Source organism: Magallana gigas, chromosome 9, assembly GCF_963853765.1.
Source record: "Magallana gigas chromosome 9, xbMagGiga1.1, whole genome shotgun sequence".
Lineage (NCBI taxonomy): Eukaryota > Metazoa > Mollusca > Bivalvia > Ostreida > Ostreidae > Magallana > Magallana gigas.
The window spans coordinates 20,949,736-20,963,188 of record NC_088861.1 but is presented as its reverse complement, the minus strand read 5'-3'; the positions used below and the strand labels follow the sequence as shown (position 1 = coordinate 20,963,188).

The following is a 13,453-nucleotide window of genomic DNA, read 5'->3' as shown; positions in this document are numbered from 1 at the left end:
GGATCATGATTTTCACAACTTTGAATCTACACTACCTGAGGATGCTTCCACACAAGTTTCAGCTTTCCTGGCTGTTTAGTTTCTGAGCAGATGATTTTTAAAGATTTACTCTATATATTCCTATGTAAAACTTCGACCCCCCCATTGTGGCCCCACCCTACCCTGGGGGTCATGAATTTCACAACTTTGAATCTACACTACCTGAGGATGCTTCCACACAAGTTTCAGCTTTCCTGGCTGTTTAGTTTCTGAGAAGAAGATTTTTAAAGATTTACTCTATATATTCCTATGTAAAACTTCGACCCCCCATTGTGGCCCCACCCTACCCTTGGGGGTCATGAATTTCACAACTTTGAATCTACACTACCTGAGGATGCTTCCACACAAGTTTCAGCTTTCCTGGCTGTTTAGTTTCAGAGAAGAAGATTTTTAAAGATTTACTCTATATATACCTATGTAAAACTTCGACCCCCCATTGTGGCCCCACCCTACCCCCGGGGGTCATGAATTTCACAACTTTGAATCTACACTACCTGAGGATGCTTCCACACAAGTTTCAGCTTTCCTGGCTTTCTGGTTCTTGAGAAGAAGATTTTTGAAAATTTCTCGAAATTTTTCATTAATTTCTAATTATCTCCCCTTGAAAACGGGTATGGCCCTTAATTTTCACAACTTTGAATCCCCTTTGCCTAAGGATGATTTGTGCCAAGTTTGGTTGAAATTGGCCAAGTAGTTCTTGAGAAGATGTTGAAAATGTGAAAAGTTTACGGACGGACGGACGGACAGACGGACAGACGGACAGACGGACAGACAGACGACAGACAAAATGTGATCAGAATAGCTCACTTGAGCTTTCAGCTCAGGTGAGCTAAAAAAGGTGATGTCTTGACTTGTGGTGATTTTAATGCTTGTACTGCAGATAAATTAGATGTTATTACGCATGACACCCCAAAGTACCTTCCTTTGTTTGATTCATATTCTGTAGATAACACTACCAGAGTAAGACGAAGTCATGATACTGTATTAGACACAAGAGGGAAAGAGTTGTTTGAATTTTGTATACAAAATCAATTACGCATCATGAATGGAAGATGTTTAGGAGACATTTTTGGGCATTATACCTGTTTCAATCCCTTAGGTCCGAGTACAGTTGATTATTTATTAGCAGCTGAAAAAATTTCAAAACAGCTACTATCTTTTAAAGTTTCTGAATTTATTCCTACTCTATCTGACTGTCATTGCAAAATATCATGGCAGATTTCAACATTCTTTACCCACCAGATCAGAGGAAAAATTGCATAAAGTCAGTGGGATTATTCGTTCTCATTTTATCAAATACTGTTTTGAGAGATAAAAATTAAGAAAATTAAGAATTTTAATAAGGGGTTTAAAGGGCTGTCGAAAAGCCCTTCCTTTTTGTTGAGGACAAAAACAGGTCTAGTTATTTAAGTAGTTTCTTTCCCAATATTGTCACTTATCAGAGTAGCGTAGTGGGTAAGAGGGTTTCTACAAATCTGTAAGTCATGATCGAGTTGGAATCCCGTTGGGGGTTTTACAATTTTTACTTCTCCAAATATTTTCAAAAGCTATTTTTTTTGCTAAATATAGTAAATTTTGAAAATTCTAAACTGGTGAAAGTATTTCAATTATTATGTACTTTAATCCACATAAATATCGACAGATGTCCCATACCACCTTAAAAGACAAACCAATATATTAAGTTATAAAATTACATGGGGCTCCATTGTTGCTGTCACCACATTTAAACCAAAAGAAATTTTAAGCACTAGCCAAACAAGACACATAAGAAAAGATTGATGAAGGGTGACCACCCTCCCCAATTGCTTTTTTCTTTAAATCAGACTTTTATTTGAAATTCTCCTTTTGGACTGCAATAAAAATTACAGTGAAATTTGACCTAAAGAACACAATTTAGAGATATGATGTCCTAATACCCACTCACTGTTATCGTTTTCCACTCAGCTGCAACAAAAAGAATCAAGGCCATGTTCATGTACATATCATCCAATACAATTTAGATTTTTCATCCCTCAGCTAAATATCCAGCTATGCAGTTTACTGTAAATTCCTTATATTACGCAAGTACTTAATTCCGCGATCCTGCTGGTTTGTATCAAATCACAAGAATATAAAACCGCGAACGTGGAAGTTTTCTCCTGTTTCTTCTAGTTTTCAACTCTCAGAAAATGGCAAGATTTTAAAATCCGCGAAGGATGCTTGTCACGATTTTACATGGATATTAATTCTTCGTGTTTAATAAGGAATCTATAGTAGTTTTTTTTTTTTCAATTTTAAAGAATAGGTTAAGAAAACAAGTTAGAAAAAATCAGACACAGCTTGTATATATAAAAAAACAATAATATATTTTAGAATCATTTTATGCAAATATATACAAATTAAAAAAAAAATTGGGGGGGGGGGGGTGGGTGGGGGGGAGGAGGAGGGTGCTTTTATTTCAATTTGAAGCAAGAAGATATTTATTTCTAGAAATCAGTACACACCTGAGTCTGCAAACTTGCACAAGTCCTTTCTAGCTCCCTTTGTCTTTCTTCATCCATAGAGTAAAAGGATGCCATCCTTCCACTGTCTCCAGGGTAATTACCCATTCTTTCAAGGGTGGTCTGTATTTCCTGGCTATAATTATAACTGTCATCTTGATGATTGGAGTCCATTGTGTTTCGGAACTGCTGAGAGTTCAAGACCTCAGACTTCCAGTTTTGTAACGACTGCACTTCCTTCCATAAACAGCGGATAGCTTCCATTTGTAGAGTCCTCATGTGTCGTTCCTCATCATATAATTTACGCTGCCTGTAAAATATTTGCGTACTGTGAAACTTTTATTTTTAATTTTATTTAATAAATACCTAGTGTTAGGGCTGTCACGGTTCCAAAAATGTTCGGGTGGGTCGGGTCATAAAATTTTCATTTAGGTTTCAGGTTTTTCGGTTCGGTTCGAGTCAACTTTCAAATTAATTCATTTTTTGTAACTTCAAAAGTTTATTTTTTCTTTATGTTTTCATTATGAAGTTCTTTTCTTGATAGTTATAAAAAATAAGTTTACCTATTTTCAATACATGTTTTTCGTTTGAAGATATATATTGATGCTTATTTCAATAAATGTTTACAGAAAACTTGATAAATCAAATATGTTAACAATGAAAGTAAATATTATTTATGATTTTAAAGGAGTAAAGACTTAATGATATGCTCGTGTATTTTCGAGTTGTAGGTAATGCTGTTTTCGGTAACCACGCATATTTCCCCACACTATTTTGCATGGATTTGACATCTGGCTTTCCTAATTTAATCTCACAATTATTTAATCCAGACAAGAGGCCCATGGGCCACATCGCTCATCTGAGGAACAATAGGTATGATAAAATCAGATAATACAAACTATCTAGACAATGTACAATAATACATATAGATCCTGTATAAATAAAATCCATTTTTCCCCTGGATATTCTAATGTTTATAATCATTAGTCCCATATCTAACAGGATGATTTTATAGTCATATCACATGTTGAGTATTGCAGTTCTCAAAAAGATCCTCAGCAATTGTTTTTATATGGGATATAAATCTACATCAAACTCTGAACCTTCTTGTGAGGCCAAAGAATTGTCCTGGGCCAAAGTCTTAACAATTATAAAGAATCATCTGGCTGATTAGTTTCTGAGAAGAAAATTTCAAAGATTTACTCTACATATTCCTATGTAAAACTTTGACCCCCCCCCCCCATCCATTGAGGCCCCACTCTACTCCAGGGGATTTCATTATTTTCACAACTTTGAATCTACACTACCTGAGGATGCTTCCACACAAGTTTCAACTTTCCTGGCTGATTAGTTTTTGAGAAGAAGATTTTTAAAGATTTACTCTATATATTCCTATTTTAAACAACTGATAATTTATACCAAGGTGGTGAAGAATTTGCAAATAAACTAGATCGTTCTCGTTGTGAGCAACGAGTGGGTCTTCCGTCCGATTTTTGAGTAAATGAGATAAAATCCTTTACTTTTAAGACTAAATTGTTAATTAACACCAAAAAAATTAGGGAAAAAAAATTTCGGCACCCAGGGCTTGAACCCAGGTCGCCTGGGCACATGTCCACCACTGTAACGACTGAGCTAATCGGACTCTCACTTCAGGAATTTGATGCTTAATATCTCGGGAACGCATCAATCGATTTTTTAAAAAATTACATATTTTTAATCAGTAAAAGAGTCTCTATCAACCCGTTAGAAAAATATATATAAAGCAAAAAGTTGAAAAAACCGATTTTTTATCTTTCCTTCCGGTGACGACCGGAAGTGACGGCGGACGATTTTATGACCATGTTGCAACAGGTTAAGTGGCTGTCTATCTTCACTGAAAATTTCAGCCCTATATCTTTATTCGTTATTTGGATCTCTAGCCGACAAAATTGACTTTTAAAAATCGTAAACGGACGATAACTTCCGACCGGAAGTGATTATCAAAAAATTGAAACGGCGGTACACACTTCAAATACCGACACATCAACCCTCAAAATTTGAAGAAAATCGAATGAGCCATCTTCGAGAATTCGCCTGCACAAAATTTGTAAGACAAAAAAAGAATAAAAAGAATAATAAGAAAAGTGAAAAAGAAACAATAGAATAATAGTAGGGTCTTCCGCTGAAGACGAAATACCCTAAAAAAAAAAAAGATATGATTTTACCTGACATTTTCAATCAAAAAGGGGATGTCGAAAAGCCCTTGTGTTTTGTTGAAGACAAAAAAAAGTTCTAGTTGAACTAGTAATTCTCCTTTATACACAGGTAAATTGCATAATGTAATCTTATTAAGGATGAGTGAATAATCATCGGTATACATGGCCAGTAATAATGGTATACATGTCAATGTTTATTAAAAACAACAAGTCCACACTATTGAGCCTTTCAATTTCAACGATACTTTTCATAGAATATGAATTCTTTTACACAAATCGGAACTGAACAGAAATCCGGAAAAAACAGAACTGAAACCGAACCGAACAAATTGTTCCGCGGTTCTCGGTTATTTCGGGTACTCGTGACAGCCCTACCTAGTGTAATCATACTTGCATGTGTAAGATGAAGATTACTGATAAATTTTGATGCGAGAATCCTGATTAATCTTGATGTTTTGAATCTTTGGATGCTGCATGTGCAATATTTAATATACAAAAGTTTCACCCTTAATCATCATATTTCATCATTCAAATTAGATAAATGTTGTCCAGCTTGTATTTTGTCTTGCACAGTGAGAAATTCATTGTTTCATATTTAGGTGTCTCATTATATCAAGGATTATTTTATTTTATGATATGTCATAAGATGGCAATTTTAATGTTTTGGGAAATTGTACTATCAATACCATCAAAGCTCAGTAGTCAAAGTATCAAATCCTGTGAAGTCCAATTGTAGCTCATTCGTTAGAGTCATGGACATGTGCCCAGGCAACTCGGATTCAAGCCCAGAAAAAAAAAAATAGTGATCAACAGATCCCGAGGTAAAGTTTGCCTGATGATGCATTTGTTCATATTTACTGATTTAAATTTTTATATTAAACATATTTCCCCCCCCCCCCCCCCAAATTGCTTATTTTTTTCCCGTTTGACTCATTAAGGTCTTCCGCTTCCAACGGAACACCTTACTATTATTGTGCTTGTAAGATTATTCTTATTTTTCTTTCTTCTTTTTTTTCTTCCTAGACGCGAACTTTGAGGCTTCATATCTTGCTCATTTCTGAACGGTTTTTGCTCAGATTTTCAGGGCTCATTATAGACATTACAAAACACTATCTAAAACGTTTCATGAACTTTAAAATTCCTCTTCCGTTAACGAGTTATCCCCCTTTTAAAATTTTTTAGGGCCTTCGGTCTCCAGACAAAGGCTCCGAGACTATGATAGCAGGTTATGGGAATCCAACGAATTTGAATAATAGAGACATTGAAGTTGTGCACATCGTTTTTGTTTTTGGATTACGTTTTTTATTTAGAAAAAGGTAGGGGGTCAAAAAATAGGATTCCAAAAAGTGCAAAAATTTAGACATTTTTCTGTGTATCTTTTAAACAAAAAATATTTTGTTAAGACATGTAGAATAAAAGTTGTGCAGAATGTTATATTTAAACCAATTGTAAATGATTAACTTATTTTTAATCCGGAATTATACCGGATTATCATCGAGTTGTTTTGCATACACTACGTCACTTCCGCCCAATGATGACGCACTTTTGATGGGAGCTACAAGCAGACGGATTTGAAAATTCAAGGATTTATACATCAATTGATGTTTTATAGCGGGATATTTCTAAAAGAGGTAGGGTACACTGTTAATTAAAAGCCATTAATTGATATACATATCATTAAATCTGGTCATATCTTAATAAAACTTGCAGGTACACATCTTCTGAATCAGATGATGTATAACATATGTACAAATTTTCAGACGATTTTGTGCAATAGTAAGAAATTCTATAAGGGGGACAAAACTGTGTCTACATGCAGACAGATGGACTAGCTGACAGATGAATAAACAAGGTGATTCCAATATACCCCCCTAAACTTTGTTTGCATGGAATCTATCGTCATAGTTTTATTTCTCTGGAATTGAAACGTACGTATTCTTTTTTCACCTTACTGCCTACAGTGCACCTCACCTATACATGTACCTTGTACCTTTTATGCCAACATAAGAACCCTCACCCCATTCGTTCTGCACACAGTTGATGCTGTTCCAGAAAAATTACCTAGTACCACCCAAATCTATCCTGTGACACTATCAATAATCATTAAAACTGTTTAATCAACTTGTCTGGTTGACTAAATGAGCATAGGATGTCTCTTATTGTATATGTTGTGAAGTAAACTAGTATTAACATATGAAAGTTAGCATTAACATATAAAAAATTGTTACTTGATTTGTGGTAACGCCACAAATGCCCCCACAGGTGCCAAAATTAGTATAACATTAATTTGTTTGATTGCAGAATAAGTTATAAATCCCTGAAATTACTCATTTTCTTTTGATTTCAAGAGGCATTCAGAGTTCTTGAAATCTTTTGGTCCTGTCGGCAAGACCGATTAAAATAACCAAGGACCGATTACTTGAGGTTGCCTGTCAGTCCAAATGACCGGTAAAAGTTGACAGGGGAAATTGCAAAAACATGATAAATTTCGTACAAAAGCAACGAAGTTAATGCAAACTATTCTGGGTAATCACTGAGGAGATCCGAATGCATACGATAAATCAAGAGGATTTTTTTGCAGGTTTTTGGCTCTCTCTAGACTGATCATACGTTTTTGGAACATCTCTTACTAATGAATATAACTTACGTCACTTATATGTAAACTTCCGATGCTTTCGATAAGTTTGGCGAGTGTTAAGTACATATTGACACGGTGGTTTTATAATTCAACTAACAGATGTATAGTCAGGCGATAGGAATAGGGTGTTTGATCATTTTCCAACATAGATATCGTCAGAAATCACTTGGAGAAATTGGAGAACTGATTTAAAACATCAATGGCCCCCTATATCCAAGATGACGAGTGTCGTCTTTTTTACGTTTTTTATGCATATAAATACACTTTTTACACATTGAAACAGGGTTTTAAGTTAATGTTTTCATTGTAATACACAGAAATACACACAAAAATAATAATTTTGATCATTTATGTCTTCGGGAGCAAACAATAACTCCACTATTCGATAACTAAGTCCCTGTGGCATGACGTGTGCAGAAAGAAAAAGAGAACGAGAAAGAAAGATAAAAAAGGAAAGTTGATGAGAGAGAGGGAAGGAAGTTAAAATTAATGAAGTTATAATAAATAAGTATGTGAACGTGAGAAGCCAGAATGTGAAAGTTCAGAGAAATCATATCAGGAAAAAATGAGAGAAATTGGGAGGCTTGTTAGTTAATAATAAAATAAATTGATATTAAAATCCAAAGATAGTTTTTCATCTTTCTATTAAAATATTTTGGACTGATAGAAATTTGTCCGGACTGACAAACTTCAGATGTTAGTCAGTCCAAATGACTGACAGCAGAAAAAAGATTTCAAGAACTCTGGGCATTACTATGTCAATTGTCAAAAATCTTCAGACTGGAACCAAGGTCGAACTTAACCTGTATTTTCTAATAAATTAACTATAGATGAAATATCAACTTTACATTTGCATCACTTCAAAAGTTTGTGAGCGGAAACTATGAATTTCACATTTTTTCCTAAGTTCAAGAGGCATAACTCATACCAGAACTAAATTCAAACTTGATCTGTATTTTCTTGTAAAATAACTTACATATTAAATATCAGCTTTATACATGCATCTCTTCAAAAGTTAGAGAGCGAAAAATGAGAATTTCTCTTCTTTTTTCAAGGTTTAACAGACATAACTCATCAAACTGGAACCAAAATCAAACTCAACCTATATATTCATAATATACATCAATAATTCAAATTTGATTTGAGTGACTGCAACGGTTGTTGAGATAATGATTGGAAAGTGAATTTTCCATTTTTTTCAAAGTTCAAGAAGCATAACTGTCAAAAATCATCGAGCCGGATCAAAATTCGAACTCGGACTCTATATTAATAAGATACATCCATATATCAAATTTGATTTGAAAGTTTTGTGGAACGGTTGTTGAGATAATGATAGAGTTGAAAGTGTGCAATGGTTGTTGAGATAATGATCGGAAAGTGAATGATGACAGGATGACAGAATGACAGAGGGATGGAAGGGTGGAAGGATGGAAGAACATAAGGACTGAATGACTGAACAGGTTTACACTATATGTCCCAGGCATTTCATGGCGGGGACATATCAAGTGAAAAAGGAAATATATTGAAAAATTATTGACAACCTGTCTAACTCTGCCCTAAGCATCACAATATGGTCCTCTGCCCTGCGAGCTCGAATTTCTTTGCGTACGGAGACAACTTCTGCATTGCATTCTCTAGCCCAATAGCCTCGCCATGTTGCCTGTATTACAGTTGCTGCTCTATGGTCTGAAACAAAAGTGATGAAATGTTAAAATACATGTACTGTGAAATAAATAGCACATACCTTAGGTCTGAACCAAATATTTTGAAAATAAACCTTAAAACATAACAAGAGGCCTAGGGGCCACTTCTCTAACCTGAGCAACAAAAGCCAATAAGAGACCCATGAACCTCATAGCTCACCTGAACAGTTTGTTGTATCAATCTATTTCATTTTTAAAACATTTTTCCTAAATCTATCTAATAAGTATGCTAAATTTTGAACCCAAGTATTAGTCAGGGGCTCAGGATTTTAGCACTTCAGACTTATAATCTGAGGATGCTTGCATAGTAATTTCATAAATTGCAGCATTGTAGTTCTTGAGAAGAAGATTTTTAAATGTTTTCCTAAGTATTTCTATGTTAAACTTTGAATCCCACTTCAGGCCAAAGTATTTGTCCTGGGGTCACAATTTCACAATTTTAACAATTCAGAATCTACACTCTCTGAGGATGCTTGATAGTTTGATAGTGTGATAGTTTGACTTATTTTTATTTTTAGCATTAATTAGTTATTCATCCATTCATTCACTTTTTCCATCTTTCACTCTGCACTGCACTAATACTAACAAGTGTGTGTAAACTTAAACACCCCTATTCTAAATACGGTATAGCCTGTTTAGGTTATTTATTTCAGTGCTTTGGATTATTTCATTTGAAGATGGGTATTTTTATATTTACGGTTTGTGATTGGTAAGTATTGGTCACTACTGATAGAGTTTGGCGGGAGATATTCTTTTGTATTCTGGTTTTTTAATCTTGAATTGCAACCTAGACTTCTAACCAGACAGGTGTGTTGTTGAAATTCAGACTGAGACTCAGGGCTGCGTTTTACAAAAGAACTTACGACAAAGTCATAAATATTTTCAGTCTCATGAAATGATATATAAAGAACAAAACTTAGACAGAACTCTATTTATAAACTACTCTGATGTCCATAATAATATTCTACAATCATGAGAGTAAAACATTGATTAGTTTGTGATTAATTAGCACTCATTAATTTGGTCGCAAGTCGTAAGGTCTTTTGTAAAACGCAGCCCAGACCTGTAAGTTATTCTTTTAAAACATAATTCTTAAAATAAATACAATTCTAAACTTTTATAGGTTAAAGATTAAAATAAATAAATAAATTAATAAATATGAGTGTGTAGAGAGAATGTTTTGAATACAGTACAATGTAAATATCATTGACCAGTATATGTCTTTTATATTTAATTGTGTAGACAAGATCTTAAATATTGTATAAGTTATAAATAGGTCAAGTCATCAGCCTGATCTGCTGATTGATACTACGTATATGCAGTGTCGTGCACTCAGTTCCCTAAATTGGGTGAAATGATTAATGTGACGTAACGGTCAGAATATATAATTTAGAACCCTACAATTGTCTTGGTGTTTTATTTTATTCATCCAAGAACGGTTACACTTGCACAGTAATTTCACAAATTGTAGCATTGTACTAGTTCTTGAGAAGATTTTATACATTTCTCATATATTTCTATATCAAACTTTGAACCTCTCTTGGAGCCTTTAAGTATAAGACAGGCATGGAAGCATTGCAGTTCTTGAGAAGAAAATTTTTAAATGTTCTCGTATGTATTTCTATGTTAAACTTGAATAAAATGTAATTCTGTAAGGGTAACCACACAACGGACATTTGAAACGATATCAGCAGCCCCGTGATATATCCAGAATCACGGCTTAAAATAAAATGGGATGAAATATAATATAATCCAGCTTGTCTTCTGCCACATGCAAGCACGTGTGTAATCCTGATTTAAAAATAGGTATCATGACCGATGGGGGGGGGGGGGGTTTCATAGCAACAAGATTGTGTACTAGCATACTAAAGTATACATTCATTGTTAATTTATAATTGATGTTGAATTATTATTAACAAATAAAATCATTAATTTATTATAACATGCATTCTGGAAAGTTAACTTGAAGAACTAAAATGCCAGGGGTTTTTGTTTTCTGTATCTGCTGGACGATTTCATTTGTCTTAAATTTATAGGGTGTAAGGATGCCCGCCTACTAAATACACAATCATGCTCACACGTCAACCGATTACAAATGACTGTATTATGGATTTATAAATCGTTCTAAAACATTTGATCTGATATATCATTGTTAACAATTCAAAACTTTGAAAGATTAAATTGGTTTTAATACCTACCCTGACCCTCACGAAAGAATCAATTCTGACCAATGGAAATTTTATCTACATGACTCCGCGCCAGAATATCTCTTTCATTAATTTTTCGCAGTTGTAGTAGACGAGTTTAAAAAAGGAACGTTTGAGACACATCATTCAATGTGACCAGATACCGTGAATGCAGTTTACTTTGAGTCTATTTTCTTATTTTGAGAGTCCTTCTTATCATTGCTTGAAAATGAGGGAAAACCTTTAGTATTATTTATCTTTATGTCATATAACATGTGAAACTGTTTTCATTCCCCCCACAAGCTTGAAATAACGAAATAATTTTAATGAAAACAATATAAATAGACGTCATAAATCCCATATCAAACAACATATAACCACTTGAATCTGCGCGTCTATTTAATGAATTTATGAACAGCGGCAAATTCTAAAATGTATTTTTAAAGGTAATGTTAGCTGCAACTCTGTAGCCCTTGTATGAAAAATTTCGGATGGTAGTCAATTTTCCGGGATCCAGACCGAGAGCTACATATATGCAGCTAAGGTAGCTTATAATGCTTCCAATGAAATACTTTGTTTAGTAATGCAAGCTTTTAAGAAAGCTATACTTATATTTGTTTAAAAAATAACACCCCAATACTTCGTCTTACATTCGCTTTTTGTAGAACAAGCAGAACGTACCAGTATCAGTCCGGATTACTCCAAATCAGTCGATTTGGAGTAATATCGATCATTAATATTCACTTACACTCAAATGTTTAATTAAATAACAAAATACAAGATGGACAAACTTTTATAACATAAAATTAAAACAGTTCTTCTATTTACGGCTACATAAACTCAAACACGTTCAGCTAAGTGTGCGTCGCAGTGTGAGAATCTTGTGTATTAGATAACCGCCTACCGCTAGGTAGTGCAGCCGTGGCTGATCTCATCCGCCGTGGATGAAGGATAGTTTATGTAAAGGTACAATGCACAGACACGCACAGCTCAGAACCCAGGAAGATTTGAAAAGTTTGCAGTATAATGACCATATTCTCAAATAGAAGTTCTTTTTATTAATTAACTGAACGATTTCTTAATTGACACCCAATTGTTTAGTCCAAAACTTTTATGTGTAATCAAAACTAAAACAATTCTTGAGTTCGCGGATAAATAAACTCAGATATGAGAGACGCAACTCTCATGTATTAGATAACCGTTGACCGCTAGGTAGCCCAGCTGCGACCATGGTGGCCGATTTTCCCGGCTGCGGGCGAGGGAGAGTTTCATTAACTTGGCCAAATTGCTGCGAGTACTTAAAATTATCAACACGTATTACTTTTTACCCTCATATTATGCAATACCCGAACACAAGAACAGTTTTATGAGATCAATAAAGTCACAAACAACATTTTTTGCAGTGACGCCCATATCGAAAAATTTACCGTTTTAGAGTTATGAAGCAAAGACTTTTAAGGGATCTAGACCCCTGATTTTAGGGGCTAGCCTCTTTTTTATGATATCAAATGAAAGCTCTTAATATTCTGCACAACCTTTGTTCTATATGTTTCTAGAAAAAATTTACAACTAAAAAGTTATTGAGCAAAGGTATAAGCAAAATTTAACATTTTTTGAAACATAAATTTTGATATAATTTTTTAAGAAGTACATGTGGGTTAATCAAACATGTCAAACTAGGAGGACAACGTTCAAGATGTCTACATTGAAGATTTGTAAATTAAAACTACTTGCTACGGATCAACTCGGAGCCTTTGCAGGTACACGAGACCCACTAAAAAAATATTCAAAGGGGAATAACTCAAAACAGGAAGTAGCGATTTCACAATATTTTGTGCTATAGTAAGCTATTGTCATTTCCAATAAACCCTGAAAATTTGAATAAAATCAAATGACAAACAAGCGAGATATTACAGTTTAAAGAAACGTCTAGAAGAAAAAGAAGAAGAACTAGACACGATCTCGTTGCGAGCAACGAGGAGGTCTTCCGTCCGATTTTTAGAATATGGAATGACCTTACTCTTGATCTTTGTCAATGAAACGTATCTTAAAAAGGAGGCGGGATCTAAAAGATCTAAGAGTAATGGGTGAAAGACTATCTATCCCTTTGGTGTCCCTTATTTGAGGGATCAGCTCCTTTTCATTTTAGTTAAGAGGTATTTTTGTGTACTGCTAATAAGTGTTTAAAAATTGGTTACCGTTTTTGAGATAT

General features: G+C 34.3%; 1 protein-coding gene across 9 annotated transcripts in view; it reads right to left on the bottom strand.

Annotated features, from left to right (window-relative positions):
• LOC105328367 (peptidyl-prolyl cis-trans isomerase G) overlaps positions 1-13,453 on the bottom strand; it is a 159,642-nt gene that overhangs the window by 96,522 nt on the left and 49,667 nt on the right. For all 9 annotated transcript variants that reach the window (XM_034475580.2, XM_034475573.2, XM_034475582.2 and 6 more), the window contains 2 exons: positions 8,894-9,038; positions 2,523-2,829 (listed from right to left, as the gene is read on the bottom strand). In XM_034475580.2, coding sequence (XP_034331471.2) covers positions 2,523-2,829; positions 8,894-9,038 — 452 coding nt within the window. The remainder of the gene's footprint in view (positions 1-2,522; positions 2,830-8,893; positions 9,039-13,453) is intronic.